We start from the raw sequence: 22,896 nt of genomic DNA, 5'->3' as shown, positions 1-22,896 counted from the left end.
ACTGTCTCCCTGTGAGCTGAACAAAGGCACTTTAGTTTAACATTCAGGCAGAGGGGCAGGGTTCTCTGAGGCAGGTCATTATGTATGATTATAATAATGAAAGCAATGAAAAGCAAAGGTTAAAGTAAAAGAAACAGATCTAACACAGAGTCAGATTTTGCTCTTCCCTGTTACACTCTCAGGAAAGCAGGGTTGGTGCCCTGGGAGGTGTGTTGAGGGTGAAGCTCAGTTATTAAACAAACACATCAAAATACCTCTAATGTACTCAGCACTATGCTAGGCACTGATGAATAAAACTGGACCACAGTAGTCTTGTAATCAGGCATCCACCTCTACCTTTCAGATGCCCCCACCTCAACCAACACCATGATCACTCTCTCCTTTCCATCAGAGGTTGGACTGTATCAGGAATACAACTGTAATGCCAAATGTATACCTTTGGGGGACTAGTGTTCAAGTTTAACTACAGGTTTGTTGAATGTCAAGCTCTGTTTTTACTCAAGGATTACTCATAGGATTTAGTCAATCCTAGTAAAAAAGAAATTGATTCTGTAAAGAACTTAGAATCTGTATCTTAGAATACAAAATGACCTCACTAACTAATCATCTGTTTAAATGGTGCTAGGGTAAAAAGTTAAGATTCTTATTTCATCACATCATGTATCACAATATAAAATAAATCCTACTAAGACTGGATTAAAAACCATATAGACAAATATTAACTGATTTTCAGAAGAGGAAAGATGTTTTTAAATATAAAAAAAGAGAAAGTATTCAAAGAAAAAGATACACTTATATAAAAGTTTTACAAAAAAAAAAAATGAAAAACCATACCAAAAAAATGTAAATAACTCAGAAATAATTCATCACATTTGACTAAGACTCACATCAATACATAAAGATTCTCTCAAAAAATAAAGCCACATTTCCTTAGCAAAATGGCCAAAGGACATTTAAAAAATGTATTTCCAGTAGAAAAACTAAAACTAACCCAGATATCAGACAATATAAATGCACAGTAAGTTATATTCTCAGGCTAGAATATTATGCAATCACCAAAAGAATTATTTTCAAGAAAAAGTAATAAAACAGAATAAAGCTCAAAGCATATATATTAAAAGGACATAAAATTCTAAAGTCTAGTAAAAATAAACCAGATGTGAGCAAAAAGACAGATACAAATATTCAAATATTTGTTTTTCCTTTATGCTTCAAAATCTTTACACTAAATACGTATTAATGTAATTAACAAAAAAGTTTCAAAATCCATATCCCTTGATCTAGAAATGTACAATAAGTTTTCCAAAATCTAAAGGAAAACACAGGAAAATACTCATTGCAGTATTATTTATAATAGAAAAAGAAGAAATAAAGTAAATTTGACATATTTATTTAAATTGATACTTTCAGCAAATATTTAAGGACACAGCAAAATATAAAAAATGTGAAGGGAAAAAATAATCAAGACATATAATGTTTTTAAATAACATGGTCCCAATTTGTTAAAAAGGTGCATATCTGTATTTGCATAAAGAATGGACTGAAAGGAAACATACCAAAATATAACATTGTTCATTTTAACTTTCTTTGAACCATTTTATAATTTCCAAGTTTTCTATAAGATTTTATAATTAATAAAGTTTTCCACCTCATTCCTAAAGACCTGACAATAGAGTGTTTGCCATTAGTAATAACCTGAAACAGTTTATTTTAAATTGCTTCAAAATGTATTTACTTTTCTAAACATAGGCAGCTGAGAGCAATTTTTAGAATTTTTCACTAAGTATGTTTAGGCCTCCTTAAAATGTACTATGAAACATAAGCATATTAGATGCTGGTATATAAACACAGTACACTATCAACAGTTAACATTGGCAGTCAATTGTGTCACAAGTATCTGCAATGGAACTGCTCGACACTGAGTAAATATTGCATGTATAAAATATGAAATGACTTTACAACTAAACAGATGAGGGCTAGAAAGACTATAAGATGTGGTACTCTATTAGCCATGAAACATACTTCATTGCAAATTTGCCATAACTTAGTCTATTTTAGTATAATTCTCTCCACAACCCAGAAGTTTAAATATAGTGACTATATGGTTTACAGTTACAACAAAATAACTGGCACTTGACTAAGCTTCCCATCTCTTTTCAGACAATGGACAACAGACAAACAGGGGTATGATAACTGAAATGAAAGAAGTGAACACTACTTCTCCATCTTTCTGCTATATCCAGCAATATTTGAGGAAAACAAAGCAGAGAACTTAAGTCCTATTTAGTTCAGGAGACAAAGACCAGAGGTTGGAGAAGCTGAGAAAGCTAAAATTTGTAAGGCAGAAAACTGGAGAGAAGAACCGGGAACAGAACCACTACGGAACTATAATCTAACAACCACAGGGGCTCCCACAGAGCTGGGATACAAAAGATTCAACTAGACAGAGGAGAGGGATTTCACTGAACACTTGGGGTACTCGGTAGAGAATCCAGAAAGGTCACACATACGAATGAGTAGGGCTTCTCTAACTTTAGAGTATAGAATGCTAGATAAGAATGCTTCAAAACAAGCCTCAAAAGAATGAAGCTTATTTGCAAGTAACCTGCTAGCCAAAATTAAATTCAATACTTTTTAAAGGACAATAATATTTAGACATTTGACAATGTTATATCACACTGTCCAACACCAAATAAAAATTACTAGACTTGCAAAGAAGCAAGAAAGTATGTCCTGTAACTGGGGGAAAAAAAACAGATAAACAGAAACAGACCTTAAAATGACAGGCATAGAATTAGTGAACAAGACTCTTAAGCTCTTTAAAATATGCTCAAAGACACAAAGAAAAATGTGAACATATTGAAGACAGAAATAAAAAATATAAAATTAAAGGATCAAACAGAATTTCCATAGCTGAAAAGCACAGTATTTGTTACTGAAAATTAACTGAATCACACTGCAGAATAAAGGACCAATGAACCTGAGACAGAGCAATAGAAACTATCCAAACTAAAGCTCAAAGAGAAAAAGACTGAAAAAATGTACAGAGGCAATGCTACCTTTAGCAGGATGTAACAGTGTGTAATTCCCAGGAAGAGAGAGGAAGAGGACAGAAAAGAAAAATGCTTGAAGAAATATTGCTGAGAAATTCTTGAAATGAGAAGAATATAAACTCACAAATTCAGTAAGCTCAACAAATTTCAAGCAGGATAAACTCAACAAATTTCAAGCAGGATAAACACAAAGCAAACTGCACCAAGGCATGCAACAATAAACCCAGTGAAAATCAATAATAAAGGAAAAAATCTTACAACAGCTAGAACGCTACATGCTGTGAAAATATACTTCAAACCTAAGGGGAAATAGATATTTACAGACAAAATCTTAGAAACTTTGTTGCCAGCAGACCTGCACCATAAGAAACATTAAGTAAAATTGTTCAAGTGGATGTAAATTATTCAAGTAGATACCCAATAAAACTGAATTCGTGCAAAGTAATGAAGAACATCAGAGTGATACAAAAATGGGTATCTTTTCCTCATTAAAAAAAAAAACCATTAAATAATAATCTATTCTGGAGGTTCACAACATATGTAGAAATAAAATATATGGCAATAATTCCACAAGAGACACAGGAGAGAAATAAAATAAACTGGTATAATGTTCCTAACATTATGTGTTAAGTGGTATATTATTATGTGAAGGCAGCTATGGGTTAAAATATGTATACTGCAAACCCTAAAACAACCACCTAAAAATAATAAAAAGAGGTATTAAGGCAACAGAGGTAATAAAATGGAATACTAAAAATACTCAATCTAATAAAATACATTAACAATGGAAAAAGGGGCAATAACAAATGGGACAAGTAGAAAACAATTAGCAAGACGGTAGACTCAAACATAAAATATTGATAATTACATTAAGTGAAAATGGACCAAATATACTGACTAAAAGGCGAAATTGACAGTCTGGATAAAAAGGCAAGAGATAACTATATGCCGTCTATAAGAAACACACTTTAAATATAAAGACAGAGAGAGGTTAAAAGAACGGAGAAAGATATACCAACAAAGTAGAATCTAGACAAAACAAGGGATACTAACAAAGATAAAGAGGGACATTTAATTACATAAAAGGATCAATTTAGCAAGAAGACATAATAATCCTAAATGTTTATGTACCTCATAACTGACCTCCAAATTATAACGGAGCAAAAACTGACAGATCAGAAAGAAAACACGAGACTCTCCATAATTATAGTTGAAAATTTCAAAACTCATCTCTTAGTAGTTGGTAGACAAGTAGACAGAAAATCAGTCAGGATATAAAAGACCTGAACATTATTAATTAACATAATCTAATTGACATTTATGGTACACTCACCCCAACAACTGCAGAGAATATATTCTTTTTAGGTATGCATGGAATATTTACCAAAATGAACCATATTTTGGACCATAAAACAAGTTTCAATACATTTAAAAGAATTGAAATCAGACTACAGTATATTCTCTGACCACACATAATTGGAAACCTACAACACCCCAACATTTTAGAAATAAAATAAAATACTCTTAAATAATCCACAGAACCGTTCTCAAAAATAGTTCCTCATCTGAACCACAGATGTCCAAAAATGACTTGAAAGACTATTTTCTCAATTCTCCCAAGGATGTTATATAAACAGTATCATTATACAGGTGCAGGAGAAAGGAGATGTCTTAAGCATTAAAGTGTAATTCTCCCATGAAACCCCAGCTGAGAAAGGCAGAATGAGTCAAAGAGGAAATCACAAGGAAAATTATAAAACATTTAGAACTAAGTAATAATGAAAACACAACACATAAAAATGTGTGGTATAACCACTGTATGAAAAGGAAATTTATAGCTTTTGATACTCACAGTAGAAAAGAAACATTAAAAATGCAAATTATCAATATCAGGATTGAAAGAGGGAAGATTATTACAGATCTTACCGTCATTTAAAGAGTACAAGACTGTTATGAAGAACTCTATGTCAATTAATTCAACAACTTAGATTGAAATAGACAAACTCTTTACAATACTTAGAACTATCAAAACTGACAATGAAAAGCTAAACAGCTATATTTCTATCAAAGAAACAACTTTTCATTAAAAATTTTCCCACAAATAAAACACTAGGTATAGATGGCTTCACTGGTCAATTCAATCATTCAAACAAGCTTTCAGAAAATAGAAGAGAAAGATATACTTCCAATCACTTTATGAGGCTAACATTTCTCTAATACAAAAATGGTCAAAGGTTTTTTAAGAAAAGAAAACTAAAGACCACTATGCCTTGTGAAGAACAATAATCTTTAATAACATACTAGTAAACCAAAGCCAGCCATATCCAAAAGGGGTCATACATCATGACCAAATGAAGTTTATCCCAAGAATACAAAGTTGGCTTAAAATCCAAGTCAATTAATATAATTCACACAATTACAGAATAAAAGAGGAAAATCATAGGATCATCTTAATAGAAACAGATAGAACACCCGACAATTCAATATCTTTTGAACCTAGGTGCCAAGTTCAGCTCTCACTAACCCACCTTAGAGGTGCTCACAGTACATGTTTTGAGTACAGTTGACCCTTGAACAACATGGGGCGGTGAGACGGGGGTTAGCGGTGCTGACTCCCATGCAGCTGGAAGTCAGAAGCCTTACAGTAGGCCCTCTGTATCCACAGTTCTGCATCTGAGAACCAACTGTTCAACTGCTTGAAGATCATGTAGTATCAATACTTTAGTATGGATTTACTGAAAAAAAATCTATGTATAAGTGGACCTGCCCAGTTCAAACCTGTGTTGTTCAAGGGTCAACTGTATTATAGTTACATTTTAACATGTTCTTTTTTTTGTCTCCAATGATTCTTTTATTTCATATGTATTTTTGTAAGCCACATAAATAACTTGGAACAAAGTAGAGAGTTATCAACAAATGTAAAATACCTTATTCAGTAAAATAAACTGAAATGCTTCAACTAAAAAAAATATATATATATTATTTTTGATAATAAAAATTCCTAGCAAACTAGGGATAGAAGGGAACATCTCAACCAGATAAGAGAATCAAAAAAAGAGTATAGGGGCTTCCCTGGTGGTGCAGTAGTTGAGAATCTGCCTGCTAATGCAGGGGACGCGGGTTCGAGCCCTGGTCTGGGAGGATCCCACATGCTGCGGAGCAACTAGGCCCGTGAGCCACAACTGCTGAGCCTGTGCGTCTGGAGCCTATGCTCCGCAACAAGAGAGGCCGCGATAGTGAGAGGCCCGCGCACCACGATGAAGAGTGGCCCCCGCTTGCCACAACTAGAGAAAGCCCTCGCACAGAAACGAAGACCCAATACAGCAAAAATAAATAAATTAATATCCTTCAAAAAAAAAAAAAGAGTATAGATAACATCATACTTAATTAGGAAAAACTGAACTTTTCCCCCTAACATCAGGAACAAGGCAGTGTTGTCCACAGATCACCAATTCTATTCAGCATTTTATTGGAGGTCCTACCTAGGGCAATAAAGGAAGAAATAAAAAAATTAAAGGCATAAAAATAGGGGAGGGGCTTCCCTGGTGGCACAGTGGTTGAGAGTCCGCCTGCCGATGCAGGGGACGCGGGTTCGTGTCCCGGTCCGGGAAGATCCCACATGCCGCAGAGCAGCTGGGCCTGTGAGCCATGGCCGCTGAGCCTGCACGTCCAGAGCCTGTGCTCTGAAACGGGAGAGGCCACAGCAGTGAGAGGCCACAGCAGTAAGAGGCCCGCGTACAGCAAAAAAAAAAAAAAAAAAATAGGGGAGAAAAAACTGACTTAATTTGCAGTGGTGACCATGTATGTAGAAAATCCTACCATCAAACAATCCTGGTAGAACTAGTGAATTTAGCAAGCCAGTAGGATACAAGTTCAATATACAAATGTCCATTGCATTTCTATATATAAGCAACAAGCAACTGCCAAATAAAATATAAAGAATTATCATTCACAATAATTTTAAAAAAACATAAAACACTTAGGGGATAAAGGACATTAGAATATGCCACCCCAGGGCTTCCCTGGTGGCGCAGTGGTTGAGAATCTGCCTGCTAATGCAGGGGACACGGGTTCGAGCCCTGGTCTGGGAGGATCCCACATGCCGCAGAGCAACTGGGCCCGTGAGCCACAACTACTGAGCCTGCGTGTCTGGAGCCTGTGCTCCGCAACAAGAGAGGGCGCGACAGTGAGAGGCCCGCGCACCGCGATGAAGAGCGGCCCCCGCTTGCCACAACTAGAGACAGCCCTCGCACAGAAACGAAGACCCGGCACAGGCAAAAATAAATAAATTAATTAATAAACTCCTACCCCCAACATCTAAAAAAAAAAAAAAAAAAAAGAATATGCCACCCCAAAATATACCACTTTGGCATAAGGATTATTTTGACTGAAGGCAACTGAGAGGCAGATGCAGAAGGAACTCTACTGCCCTACCCCTTTCTGCCTAAAAGAAGAACACAAATTTCCCCTTTGTGAAGTATACCCTCCTGCCCTCTCCCAAACCAGGAAGAGGAGAAAGACTCAATCACTGGAGATGACTCTTTTCACTGGTGATGGCTCCAACTTAAGTCTGCATAAGAAACTTCAATAAATAATCCTTATCTACCAATTAGTTTTCCCATATAGTTACCTTCCTACAATTTACCACCCTAGAAGCCCAAATTCTTTTTCCTTTGGCTAGTCAGGACACAATTTATCACCCTTTGTTAAAATGGCATATAAGCTCCCAAGCCTAACTGCTTCTTTGGGTTTTCACTTCTTTTCTATGAGCCCCCCGGCCCATGTGCATGTGTAATAAATCTTCTCTCCTGCTAATCTGCTATCAGTTTAATTTGCAGGTCTCAGTCACTGAATGTAAGAGGGTAGAGAAGTTTTTCCTCCCCTACAGGGACAAATTTAACAGAACATTTGCAAGGCCTGAACAGTGAAAACTACACAAAAGTTATGAGATAATTAAAGAAAATGTAAATAAATGGCCATCATGTGGGCCAACATTATGTGAGCTATATAAAATACATTTCTAAATGTGATATAGCCAAGAAACCATGAGTTTGCAACCTCTGCTCCGGATGTTCTAAATTTTATCCTTGAAACAAACCAGACCACCAGAAAACTGAGTACTCAGGCTACAGTACTATTTTTTTTTTTAACCCAACTGAATTTTAACAGAAAACCCTTCGCTTACATTCTGTAGAAACAATATAAAGCTTGTTTACTTTTGGAATGATGAAGTTATTTATTACAACAAGCAGTTCCTCCAATACAGGGACCCAAAGGAAAAAAATTTTTGAGCCCTAAATTGCACGAAATATATCAGTTATCCAGATTATGTAGTATGGTTGTGGAGTTTATGAATAACACAAACCTCAAAACTCATCAAGTTTCTAATTTGGCTCTGGTTGCTAGTTAATTCAATCTAAGTCTAGTAATTATATATTGTATATGCATTTCTGTGTACTACTTTTACCTCTGGTCTTCATTTACTAATTCTGCCTTTTGTATTTTTATTTTTTATAATATATACTTTTTTAAAATTAATTAATTAATTTATTTTTGCTGTATTGGGTCTTCGCCTCTGTGCAAGGGTTTTCTCCGGTTGTGGCAAGTGGGGGCCACTCTTCATCATGGTGCGCGGGCCTCTCACTGTCACGGCCTCTCTTGTTGCGGAGCACAGGCTCCAGACGCACAGGCTCAGTAGTTGTGGCTCACGGGCCCAGTTGCTCCGTGGCATGTGGGATCTTCCCAGACCAGGGCTCGAACCCGCGTCTCCTGCATTAGCAGGCAGATTCTCAACCACTGCGCCATCAGGGAAGCCCCTATAATATATACTTTTATAAGCTACTTCAAATTCTTTTGTGGGATGAAATATCTTTTACATAAATACAGAAGTAATTTTTTTTAATTTAAAAAGAGTCGAGGTATCCATATTAAAGAATTTAACATTTACCAAGGACATTATAGAGACATTAAAATATTTTAAATGTACACAGTTTCGCACTACTTTTTAAGAGCAGAAAAGGGTAGGAGATAATCAACTTGAAAGGAAAACTAGAGAGAGAAAACCCTAGGGAAGCAGTAGGACTTTGAATAATGAATAGATGTTGAAGAGGGTAGCAGGTAAACAATGTAAGTACTAACAGAATATTAGAATATAATGTAAAGGCAAACAATTCATATTAAGTATCGTAAAAATAAAGTTGGGTGGGTATAAGAATGTCAAATAAAAGATGGTTCAGGTGCAAAACTAAGCTTGGATTTGGTTCTTAAATGTGAAGTAACAAAGAAAAACAAGTTATAAAGCTTTTGAAATACATGAGAGGTACACACCATCATCTCAAACTTTTTGTTTAGACATTACTGAAGCCACTGTCTTAAGAGTTCTAGTTAAGACTTTTATATCTAGAAGGGATCTTAGAGAAACTATATGGTACAATTTAACTTTAGAGATTCAGAAGCGTGAGAATAAAAAAAAAACTTATTTCAAGTAATATACGAAGACTCTAAGTCTTAGAACTCCAACCTACTGATCACCTGGGTTGATTTGAGTAATGTGATTAACTTTTAGTTCTTCTTCCTCATTCCATGTATATACCTAACCAAAGCTAAGAGTTCAAAGAACTTCCCAAGAGAAAAAGATAGGAGGGTAATTCCTTCATTGTATAACTCAAATTACAATGACAGGGCTTCCCTGGTGGCGCAGTGGTTGAGAATCTGCCTGCCAATGCAGGGAACACGGATTCGAGCCCTGGTCTGGGAGGATCCCACATGCCGCGGAGCAACTAGGCCCATGAGCCACAACTACTGAGCCTGCGCATCTGGCGCCTGTGCTCCTCAACAAGAGAGGCCGCGATAGTGAGAGGCCCGCGCACCGAGATGAAGAGCGGCCCCCGCTTGCCACAACTAGAGAAAGCCCTCGTGCAGAAACGAAGACCCAACACAGCAAAATTAAATTAATTAATTAATAAACTCCTACCCCCAACATCTTCTTAAAAAAAAAAAATTGAGAAACAAGCATCTACTGTGTTCAAGATAAAATGCTAAGTCACGGAAGACACCAAGAATAAAACTATTCACAGAAAATCATATAATAATACTATAAGCTCAAGACAATGAAAAAGGAAGCCTATTAAATATACTCTAGAAATACTTAAAAATCAATGTCAACATAATTCAGCATTCTCACTTACCTATCACACTTTATAAAAGATATATTCTTTGTAATTCATAAAATATTTACAGAATGATGATCCACCTGACAAGATTTTTTTCAAATGACATTTATAGGGCTTAATCTTAATATTTTGTTTTTTTAAATAAATAAAGTTTCATAGAAGAAAGTAATTTTCCATCTACTATTATCTCCATTTACTTTATTTCATAGATAAAACGAAGAAAATCAGGGAAAAGAAACTGAGAAAGATATTTTGGGAAGATAACAAATATTGTACAAATGTGACAAAATAATAAAAAGGAAAACTTTCCAATGTCTGTGAACACTTAAACACCAGCACAAGTTTTTGGAAAATCTTAACCAGTATTTCCTATAGAACATAAGAATTCGGAAACTGTATTTCTCAAACTTGCTTAAACGGTTCATACAAATATATGTTGATCTTTTTATGATTACAAATGTAGAACATGTGACAAAGACTAGGGAAATGGCAACAGGACAAATTCAAGGTTAGAACCAGTTAAGGATAAACACTAGATAGACAAATGAGAAGGTCAACAAATGAGAAGGTCTGTATGAGAAGGTCTGTAATCAAGGAGTTAGGCTGGTCACAATCAAACATCAAGTAGAAGAGCAGAATCTAAACCATCTGTAGCAGGAATAAGAAATCAAAATAAAGTGGGCAGCAGGTATCAAAACTCAGAGGAAGAGGCTAAATGATAAAAGGTCTGAGACTAAAGAAGGAATTCAGAGAGGAGAAAACACCAACAAGCAGTTTAACACTGGCTCAACATTGCTCCTCATCTCAACAGTCCCTTGGAATCTGGAGGTTGGGAGAAGAGTTGCAGCACTTAAGAAGTGTAAAGACAGAGATGTGCAGATGTAACTGACCATCTTTTCCTATGGGACCACATGATTTCAGTGCCAATTTCAAAATTAAATTGTGGCAAAAACACAGTACATATAAATACAAGAGGAAAGTATGAAGTAGATTTTAAATGACTTAATTTGCTACTATGCAAAGGAATTTGAAACAGCTTAGCCTTTGGATAACCAAGATATATATTATCTTAATCTCATTTTTTATTTTCATAGACAATATAAAATAGAACTAGTCTCAAAGAAAGGACTTCTGTGACTGCATGAAAACCAGCTGGCACCTGTGACAGAATATAGAAAAGAAGCCTAAAACCTTCAAAAAGAAAAATATTCAAATTTGACAAATACTTCATATACTTGTTTCTACTTGCTAAGATAGGAATATTCAAATAGTTATAATTTACAAAGTCCTTTCCTAATCATTTAGAACTGTAACATATGACATTTGATGAAATGTATAACCCATTTAAGTTTTTAATTATCCTTACCAAAATCAAAAGTGTTACTTACAGAATGTTATTCCTCAAGCAAAACCACTTTCTACTTATGTCTAGCTTCTTTCACTCACTATTTCACTTGGGAATCCTCAAAATCCTTTTTCATAGATTCTGAATGACTAATCTAGGGCTTATAATTGTAAAGCAGTATTTAAATTTTTTTCCACAAAATGTTTCCCATGTCTTAAATCTGCTACATTGTAGTTGAAGGAAAAAGAAACCTAGAGAGAGTGACAAAAGTGATTAGAGAAGTTGGGACTATGTGATAAATTAAGAAATTTGATAAAATGGTAAAAGAAAACATTTTAATCAAATAGACTTAAATCTAAATCTTAGTTTTCTGCCATTACTGACTGTAAACTTGGGCAATATACTAAACCAGCGGTTATTCAGGTATGGTCCACAGGATCCATGGGGATCCTCAAGACTCTTTCAGAGGGTCTCTGAAGTTAAAACTATTTTTATAATACAGTACTAAAATGTTATTTGCCTGTTTCACTGTGTTGACACTTGTACTGATGATACAAAAGTAATGGTGGGTAAAACTGCTGTTCCCTTTACACGAATCATGGTCATATCACGAATCATCATATTCTTCTGTCATGCACTCATAATTAAGTGAAAGGAAAAAAAAAGGTGAGTTTCCATTATGAAGCAGTAAAAAGTACTCATTTTAAAATTTTCAACCTTGAGTATATTACTTTTAAATATTCTGTGTAACAAAATGGGAAACATTTCTGCTCCATACCAAGGTACTGTAGTTGTCTCAAGAAAACACTTATATAAATGTGAGCTAAACCAATAGTTTTTTTCACGAACACCAATATCATTTCAAGGAAAACAACTCACTTTCTTTGTCATCAGTGATAAAATCAAGCTTTCAAGTATACATTAGAATTTTGGAAAACTTATATCTGTCACTGAATGTGACAGCTTCCCACTTTTTACTTTTCTAAGGAGAACAGTGGTGATATTAGCAAATGTTATTATTGCAGAATAAAATGCAGCAATATTTGAAAGTCAGTAAATCAGTATTTTGCAATTGCCAATGTATGGTGCTACAAAATCATGCACCAAAAGATCTATTCAAAACACACAAAAACCCAGTGGGTTTTAATTGAACAAAGCTCAGAAAATTCATTGATAATGTTTCAGATTACACCCTGAAACTGACCTCCAGGAAACCCCCATTTGAGTAGTTTTAGGAGTGGTATCAAAGAAGAATATCCACAATTATCAAAAGGGTTATTAAAATATTCTTCCCCTTTTTTTACCCTCATATAAACGTAAGACATTTTCTTCTTAGACTTCCTCCAAAATAATGTATTGCAACAGACTGAATATAAAAGCAGATATATGAGTCCTGTTATCTTCTATTAAGCCAGACTTAAAATATATTTGTAAAAATGTAAAATAAGGCCATTCTTCTCAGTTGTTTTTCTTTTGGATAACAGTTATTTTTTATAAAATTATGTTAACATGTAATGACACAATCCCTCTGTATAATCACTTAAATTTTCAACAAATTGTAACTAATGTGGTCAATTTCTATTGCCACCATAAAATTATGTGGGCATCCTATGTACAACATATACCTATCTATCGACATGCAACCAGTTAGTTAGAAGTGTGATTCCATCCAAGACCAATATTAATGGCCAATATTAATCTAACCACTCATTAAACCAAAAGTTATCTCACATACATTTACAAACACCTCCTGAAAGACCTTTGTCTTGGCAAATCTGGAAGCTATATATTAAAACCAAACCAATGATTAAGCAGGACTTTGATACTCAGCAAGTTTGTAGTGATCAAGTCATTTCACATCAGACTGAGTTCTTCAGTCAAGGGTCAGAACAGGGCCCCTAACAATTCAGAACCAGGAAAGTGCCAATGTTGCTACATGTATATGCAGATAATACATGATGTAGACTTTTCCTAATGCATGCTTCACAGCATCCTCCACATTAACCACTGGACTATGGTGGATTAATGTGGGACCAGTGGCATTTGGATGACCCTGCCTTTACTCTCATGTGAGAGTAGTAACAGATTAATTCACATACCTCTAGTTATACTATCTTTTTGCAAGCTGTTTGAAGCCTTTATACTCCACTAAAATATCAGTCTTCTTTAGAGGGATTATTAACTAACATAAGTGTATCTCTTAGTCATCTTCTACTACTCCTATATGCATTCTCCCGAAGTTGGTGTGTGAAAGCAATGTTGCAACTTCTGCCCCTCTGTTCAAGATAGACTCGACTTTCAAATAAGAGTATTCATAAAGCATAATATAGCAGGGACATGAATGTGTGTATGCAGAGTATATGTAAGCATATATGTGAGTGTGTTGCATAAAAATACACATATATACATAAGAGTATTCATAAAGCATAATGTAGCATGAACATGGATGTGTGTATACAGAGTTTATGTAAGCATATATGTGAGTGTGTTGCATGAACATACACATATATACATACACATTATGTATAACAACATACTGATTGAATTGGTAATAGAAAAATCTTTGCGGATAAAAAGATGAAAATGGGATCTAGGGGACTTTCTAGACAGCCTGACATTCATAAATATGCATAACAATTAGATAAGCACAAAAAAGATAACGTAAAGGTGCTTAAAGAAAAATATTTGCGTACTAAAAAATTCAGAATGTTAAAAACATGGGTTTCAAACTATTCAGATGAACAAATGAAGTAAAATACTAGTATTTGAATACAAATCTATACACATCCTGAATCCAAGAATGTTTAAATACCAATGACAGACATTCTATCTTCCGAATTTTTACTTTCATGAAGCAAAGTTAGCTGGACTAATAAGCTCATTGAATTTCAAGTGCCTAGCATGTTAAAGATGCTCAATACTGGAGCTAAATTATAAGATTCAATCTGCCCCAAACGTCCAATCTTTCCAAAGCCTCTTAATGAATGGAAAATGTTACTTACATTAATTCAAATAATTTACTTATTTAGCTAAACTTTTCTGTCTCCAGATCAAATTATATTTATGTCCTAAGAGTAACTCCAACTCTTCCTAGTGAAAAATGTCACCAGTATTATACTAACTATATAGATACAGAACTTTAGAAATCCACGGAAGACTTACTGATAAAATATATAAATGATGTGCATTATATAAGCCAATCTATTTTATAGACTAAAAAGAAATATAGGAAGTAACTGTCAAAAGAGTCTACTTCACAGAGATTTTATATCATTACTAAAAATAATTTTTATGATAAATAGCAAATGGACTTCCCCTGTTTAGATGAAAATACACTATTTACCACTAGTCCATAATGGTGACAAATCAAAAGGAAACAATAGTGTCCCTGTGACTCTTTCAAGCTTATTTTATTAAAAACCGTCTGATGTCAAGATAAATACAGAGAAAGAAATGGTTCCATAATAAACCTACTTAATATGTTTAAATCTGACCCTTAATTTAGTTACACCGTAAACAGTTCAGCCAAATCCTCAACCACTGAATCTCTAAGGAACAATGACAGAGATTTAAGGCTTTTAGATTATGTATTACAACCTGTCAAATCAAGTACAGATGAAGCTAGACACTGGCTCCAGCTGACAAAGGAACAAGATTGGGCATGAGAGTTATTATACTTAACACTGTAAATATATATATATATATATATATATATTTTTTTTTTTTTTTTTTTTTTTTGCGGTACGCAGGCCTCTCATTGCTGTGGCCTCTCCCGTTACGGAGCACAGGCTCCGGACGCGCAGGCTCAGCGGCCATGGCTCACGGGCCCAGCCGCTCCGAAGCATGTGGGATCCTCCCGGACCAGGGCACGAACCCGTGTCCCATGCATCGGCAGGCGGACTCTCAACCACTGCGCCACCAGGGAAGCCCTGTAAATATTTTTATTTTCAAAAACTTGCTACTTTTTTAAAGCAAAAATATATCAAATGCTATAACCTGAAGAAAGTATTTTGAATTTGATTAAAATTAAAAGATTTGTGAAAATTTCTCATTTCTAAAGCAATTCTTATAGAAAAACTACTAAACATGGTTCAAATAGAAACAATGAAACCAGAATATATAGTAATCAAGTTTCTGAAATGACCTCTCATATGTTTTATGTTTTCATATTTAAAAAGCTTATGTATAAACTTCAGGTTTATATACACAGCACTTGGTCACACAAATTTGGAATATACCCTTCCAAAAAAAGTTTGGAGGACTTTTTCTTCTTACTGATCTTTCTGAGTACTAAGGTTCATTACTATATATGACTTAGAGGAAGAACATCAAAATTCTAAAATTATAATCATGTCTCAGCAAAAATAACATAAGCAATACAAAAAAAGAGATATTTACATAGGCTCCCAGCCCTTTTCCATCATCTGTATTTGGCTATTTTCCTGAGTATTAGTTAAGGTGGGCAAAAGGAACAGAAACACTTTGACTACTTTGGTTTGGAGAAGAAAATTACTGACTGGATTATTTGCATAATTAAAATAACCAAGTTATTCTATTAAATCCATTACCTTGGAGAGCTGAGAAGCAATGATATAAGTTGAAATCAAGCTTTTCCAGTTTTACTATAAGTTTTAGAAACTTACAGTATTTTACTCAAGACTTTGATGATCATCTAAAAATTTAGGTTAAATACACAGGGGTATATATAATAAGCAATCACAATTTAAAAGGTAAACCATAGCATTATGAGAATTAATCTGCACTAATTCACTGATGATATTGATTTTGTTTTCTTTTTATGAAGACTTAAATAAAAGCACCTTGTAAAAATGTATGATTCAAAAGTCCAAGTTACATTCGAAGAAGAAAAAAAAATAGCAGGAATTCAATGTTTAATGTAAGTAATCAGAAATCTATATAAAATTCCAGATGCTCAATAAACAGTCATAAAGATGAAAATTATGGTGACAAGCTTCACATATTAGAAGTTTGTTTGGCCCAATATTAGATACAATAATAATATTGTCACTGTGACATATAGATGAACTTCATTATTCATTATTAGATATTTACACAAGGAGCTAACCTGTTAAAAATTTTTTTCTAGAAAGCTCACTGTATAAAATATATCTATTCACTTGCAATATGAGGTACTTTAGAAAATGGTATATTTAGCTTCAGAGTTAGCAAGTCTATTCTTTTTAAACTTTTATTTTTAGCATTAGGTCATTATGAGCACTTTTAATTTTGGAAAAGAATATTTTATTACTAGTTGGAAAATTTTCACTTCTAGTCTGCCAGTAATTGACAAATACTCAGCTAAATAAAATAATATTAAATAAAGAGAAAACTCAGTATGGTTTAATGCGACAGGTGTATAGGAACCAAATTAAGAGAAACTGAAAACTAGGACGAACAATCAAAATTACAGAGGTAAAATAACCTCTGTAACTAACTAGTGACTATGAACAAATTAGGCAACGTAAAATCTTAACATGACATTAAACACTTTTGTGTTTTAGTGGGAATAATGAAAAGCCAATTTTTAAGATAGTATTAGAAAAACCTAAACTTAAGGCATAAAACTATGCCCAAGTGGGTTTTCCCCATAAAATAAATAAGACTTCTAAAATCTGTCATATGCTGAAATGACCAAAGAAAATGTCATATAAATTTACTGAAATCTATAAGTTACGCTTCTTTTAAAATCCAAAGCAAAATTTTTAAAAAGCAAATAAAAATGTCCCACTAGAACTTTATAATTAGACTTGTTTAATCTGAACCACTAATAGTCATGTGACCACTGCTAATTATTGAAGTTCCTTGATGAAAGTATATATCACTATTTATAAGATTCACCATACCACTTCTAAGAAGACTCACTAATTCTGTCAAAATATATAAAAAAAAAAAGAAAGGAAAAGAATGGAAATTAACCAGAGAATTCAACTCAGACAATAGCTCTTAGGAGAGGGGTAAAGAGTATGTTGGCAGGTGTCTGCAAGGAGCTAGATAATACAATGGAATCAGTTTTCATTCTGCAGAACAACCATGAGACTTGCTGCAATGTCAGCTCCAAGCATACACTGAGGGACTCCAGAAAATGCTCATTGATCATGCAGCACTTTATAATGCGCATAGGCTTTTTTCTCCTGTTAACCCCGCCTAGCTTCCCTTTGCAGCTTATTCTCCCAAGCCCTCTCCCCCTAACAAATTCTCTTCCTGAAGATAGTAAAATATTTAATGAATTATCTTAACAGTCTAAGTATTAGGAATACCACTCAGCATCATTACACCATCATGAAAATTAGCCAGTTTTTTTTAATGGGGGGGGAACCCTACAACCCCCAAAATAAGAAAATGGGATTTAAATATCTATATATCTATAAGTACAAATATCTGATGGTATATTACATCCAAGGCCAAAACCAATTATAGCTTCACTTTGACATGTATTTTCTTGAACTGATTTATACGCAAATAGGTTCTATAACACTGACACAAACAGGAAAAAAAGAAAATATAATTTAAAATTCTCATGACTCAAAATGCAGATTTTTGTGAGCTCTCAAGCATTAGTTAAATTTTACAGTCTTTTAATTTTTAATTTAATAATTTATTTTATAATAAAGTCACATGAAAAACCTAGAAGCAGAATGTACCAGCTAAATTAAGCCATTAGATTAATATATATGCTTAATTTTACCCTAGAAACTAAAATAACCAGCTGTTTTTAATAGTTAACTGCAAGCAGAGTTTTGGGCTTAGATATGTAAATGAATTCTAAGACATATGATACTAAACCTACTCAAAGCTGCTTTGCAGACCCCACCTTCTAATGAGTTAATCTAAAGGTCACCACCAGCACAAGGCTTTTTATTAAGTCCGAGGCCCTTTCTTTCTTTTTCTTTTTTCCCCATCAAACATATATCTACAATTTACAAAACATTAGGTTTAAGCAAAATAAGGTTTTAGTAATCATGTGAACTAGATTGGCACATTCTCACACAGAATAAGGTCTGACCGTATCTTGCTTTTATGCTCTGCCTCTCTTTGCTCTCTCCTCTAATCTATTCATCTGTAAAATAATTCCGGCAGATAAGATTTCTTTGTTCAGATTTCAACTTCCATTTCATTTACAAACCTAGCCCTACCTCAAGAATGTCTTCTAGAACATATGCTTCCATTTCAGCCGCTGTCTCCACCATGTTTTATCAAACTGCCATGTTTCTTACTGCACTATGATTAGATCATTGCCAGCAGGAACACTCCTCTGTGTCAGCAAGGGAACAGGAAATGGAATGTTCTATTACATGCCTAAAGCAGCTTAGCTGTTCACTAGCCAGGCATCTACCAAAAGAGCAGGGGGTGACTCACTGTGTATTTTTTAAAGATACAGAAGCTCTATTCCAAACCAAACTTCTGTCAAGTAATTTCAACAGGCAAAATAAAGTCTCTTATTTTACCATTTCAAATTTTAAAACTCTACAATTTCAAAAAAGAAATAATAACATATTTTTTTAAAACCTATTTAATCACGTCTGGTTTCCTGGTTGAACAAAAGAGGTTGAAGTGGGTTACGTAGCAATTTATCCTTAGTAAAGCCTTGTAGTAAGATTAATGGCTGTATTAAACACGCAAAGAAGGAGGCAAGGTAATACCAAATTAGGAATGTTACATCAGCCATATGTATTATGTAACATATATATTACAGGTGCTGACTTGAGGGTGCCAAAAGTAATAATTTAATGTAGTTTTTTAACGGTAAACTAGTTTTCTATAAACTAATCTGTTAGGAAATATCTAAGAGAAATGAGATTAACATTCAACAGATTTACAATCACTGAGGCAAGCCATAACATATCACGGTTATATGCATTTTCTAGGAATGTCTTTAACCTCATTTATTAACCAAAGAAATGGCTCCCCCCACCTTATCATAAATACTACAAGAGACTAAAATATTTCAGATGAATGAAATTCAGAAACACTGTTTCTGGATCATTAAATAGCAAATAAAGTGGGTGAGTAACAGTAGAGCTAATTTTATATTTATCACTGTAATTGAGCCTCAGTTTAGTAACATTTTTTACTTTGTCAAATTTCTTCCTTATATAATATACAAAATGCAATGGGAGAGGAACAATGTTTTGTGCTCTGCAGTATTAACAAAATAACCCTGTACTTGTGAGAGTGCCATACAAACTGAACTTGAAGTGATCCCTCAATTAGGTTAACCAATCTAATTATAACTCTAAGGTGAACAGTTCTTCTAGTCTAAATTTTCCTAACTAGAGAAAGTGAATTTTTTAAAGGAAAGGAAAACGACAGGAAAGACCATTCACATATGGTCAAATCTCAGTGATGATATGAATGGCCTTTCCAGTAATGTCTCCTCAAAGTGATACCATGTTTTAGTAGAAAGATTTTGTAATTCTCTTGGGCCTTAGTTTATTTATCTGTGAAAAGGGATAACATTCACTCAACAATGGATTTTCTATTGTATATCAGAAACTGTCCTGGGTACAGTCAACAAAAGATAAAATTTCTTCTAAACGGGTTTATAAGAAGATTAAATGAGGGCTTCCCTGTTGGCGCAGTGGTTGAGAGTCCGCCTGCCGATGCAGGGGACACGGGTTCATGCCCCGGTCCAGGAAGATCCCACATGCCACGGAGCGGCTGGGCCTGTAAGCCATGGCCGCTGAGCCTGCACGTCCGGAGCCTGTGCTCACAACAGTGAGAGGCCCGCGTACCGCAAAAAAAAAAAAAAAAAAAAAAAAAAAGATTAAATGAGATAAAGTATCTACTACTCAGTTTCTGTTATTTAGGAGACATCTTCACTGTGTAAGGCAATATACAAGTCATTGTTTTTCAAATAAACATGTTATTTAACCCTCACAATACCCTAGGTGATAATAATTCAAAATAATTACCTTGTGCTTATTATATGTGATACACCACTTTAAGTGCCTTGTATATATTAACTCATTAAATCTCACAATAATCCTAAAAGAAAGGTAGCTACTATTATCTCCATTCTGGAAACTGAGGTACACAGAAGTTAAGCAACTTCCCCAACTTACTCGCAACTAAGCTAATTAAGTTAAGAAGCTAAGATTTGGACCCAGGTACTTGACTCCAGAGTCTGTCCTCTGAACCATCTACTATACTTCCTCCAGATGATATGACCCTCACTTTATGGATGAGAAAATCAAGTCGCAGACAGTACATAGTTATATAGCAGAGTTGAGATTCAAACCCAGAATGGTCTGACTTCAAAGGATGTGTGAAATTAATGGAAAACAAATGATATTAAAAATGTTTTCCCGGGCTTCCCTGGTGGCGCAGTGGTTGAGAGTCCGCCTGCCGGTGCAGGGGACACAGGTTCGTGCCCCGGTCTGGGAAGATCCCACATCCCGCAGAGCAGCTGGGCCCGTGAGCCATGGCCACTGAGCCTGCGCATCCGGAGCCTGTGCTCCGCAACGGAGAGGCCACAACAGTGAGAGGCCCGCGTACCACAAAAAAAAAAAAAAAAAAAAAAAAATGTTTTCCCTCAGACCATATACAGCACTTTCATTTATGTATGAGTGTGTCTGGTATTTGGAGGTTCTCAAACAAAATAATGTCCATTGTTAAGACACAGCTTATGAAGAACTAGAAAACTGACCTTACTATTTTCCTCCTTCCAGCTCAATCCATTCCATACTTCAAATAAACTGCTTCATCCTTAGATTAGGAGAAGTCATCAATGAAGTTTCTGTTTCTCAAACCTTCTTCCAACAGAAGTAATGGTAGATTTGAATTCAAGGAACTCATATGTTCATACATTCTTATTTCCCATAAGCCAAGAACAGGCTTTCCAACTTTGACAAGAAATCGGGCCCCCTAAGATTCAAGTCAATCAAACCATTCACTGTCTCCTTCCTTCCTGTTCTAGCATTAATACGGTGCTTCCCTTATGTTTTCTGACATATACCGTTAAGTTTTTACTAATAAAGATGTGATTATAGCTTTCTAACAGAATTACAGATATTTATATATCATTTAACATGTCTCTCCCTTACAGATCACAAGCTTGATGAAAGCAGGCAATGCTCTGTTTGCCAAGGTATACCCAGGGCCAGCACAGTCTCTGGCATAGAGCAAGGACTTAAGTATTTGTTGATTAAATAACAAACGCATGAATAAAGGAATCATCTGATATCCAGTTCTGTATACTAATGCCTTTTAAATTATTGCTACCACTAGGAATTATTTCTGATGACAAGAACATGTGTTCTGTGACTATTATCTTTAGGTCACTGAAATAAGATACTAGAAATGTTGAATATAAACAGAATCTATATTTGAGAATTTCTGTAATTCTTTTTTTTTTAAATAAATTTATTTATTTATTTTTGGCTGTGTTGGGTCTTCGTTGTTGAGCGCGGGCTTTCTCTAGTTGCAGTGATCAGGGGCTACTCTTCATTGTGGTGGGCGGGCTTCTCATTGCCGTGGCTTCTCTTGTGGAGGAGCACGGGCTCTAGGCGCACGGGCTTCAGTAGTTGTGGCAGGCAGACTCAGTAGCTGTGACTCGCGGGCTCTAGAGCACAGGCTCAGTAGTTGTGGCGCACGGGCTTCGTTGCTCCACGGCATGTGGGATCTTCCCAGACCAGGGATTGAACCCGTATCCCCTGCGCTGGCAGGCGGATTCTTAACCACTGCGCCACTCGGAAGTCCCTGTAATTCTTTGTTATACAGCAAAGTAATTATTTATTCTTAATTTTATTTTCTAGTTCTTTTGTTAATATGAGGACCTATGCCACAGCATAGGATACTTTGGGCAAAAGGGTGTGTGAAAGGAGATTCATATACATCTGCTGTAAGACCCTACATCCTAATAGTAAGCCACTTTCCTTCTAGTTCAACCTCAATTTGTGGGCAAAAAAACCTGTTTTCCTATTTGCCTAAATGGATTTCAAAATCTTTAATTTTCACCTATGGCAAAAGCATTAAAGCATAAATGATAGTTAACCTACTAACAGTTATGCAAACAAACACAAACTAACAGATGTAAGTGACTTAAATCATAAAGGAAAATACTTACTACAATAAGAAGATTCAAACATCCAAAGTGAAGAGAAAAGCCTCCCATAAAAAGTGAGGGAAAAGGACAGAAGAAGCTTAATAAATACCAAGACTGCATAAAGGAATCTTCTGAAAGTTACAATTTTATTTAGGACCAGCACTGATTTCTTTGAACAAGGAGCAAGAAAACCAAACACACACACACACACACACACACACAGAGAAATATGTTGAAAAGCAAGCAACCCTATTTTGTATG

At 34.9% G+C, this 22,896-nt stretch overlaps 1 protein-coding gene across 5 annotated transcripts in view; it reads right to left on the bottom strand.

The window, feature by feature from the left end:
• Positions 1-22,896, bottom strand: part of ANKRD17 (ankyrin repeat domain 17) — a gene marked incomplete at its 5' end in the record, with an annotated part of 161,996 nt that overhangs the window by 110,432 nt on the left and 28,668 nt on the right. For 2 of the 5 annotated variants that reach the window (XM_079712394.1, XM_079712396.1), the window contains one exon: positions 18,725-18,778. The exons of the other annotated variants lie outside the window; for them this stretch is intronic. In XM_079712394.1, the coding sequence (XP_079568520.1) occupies positions 18,725-18,778 (54 nt within the window). Of the gene's footprint in view, positions 1-18,724; positions 18,779-22,896 lie in introns of those variants that run through there. 5 annotated transcript variants of the gene reach the window in all.

The sequence above is a fragment of the Hyperoodon ampullatus genome (assembly GCF_949752795.1).
Source record: "Hyperoodon ampullatus genome assembly, chromosome: 1".
Classification (NCBI taxonomy): Eukaryota; Metazoa; Chordata; class Mammalia; order Artiodactyla; family Ziphiidae; genus Hyperoodon; species Hyperoodon ampullatus.
This window is presented reverse-complemented; position numbering and strand designations above follow the sequence as displayed.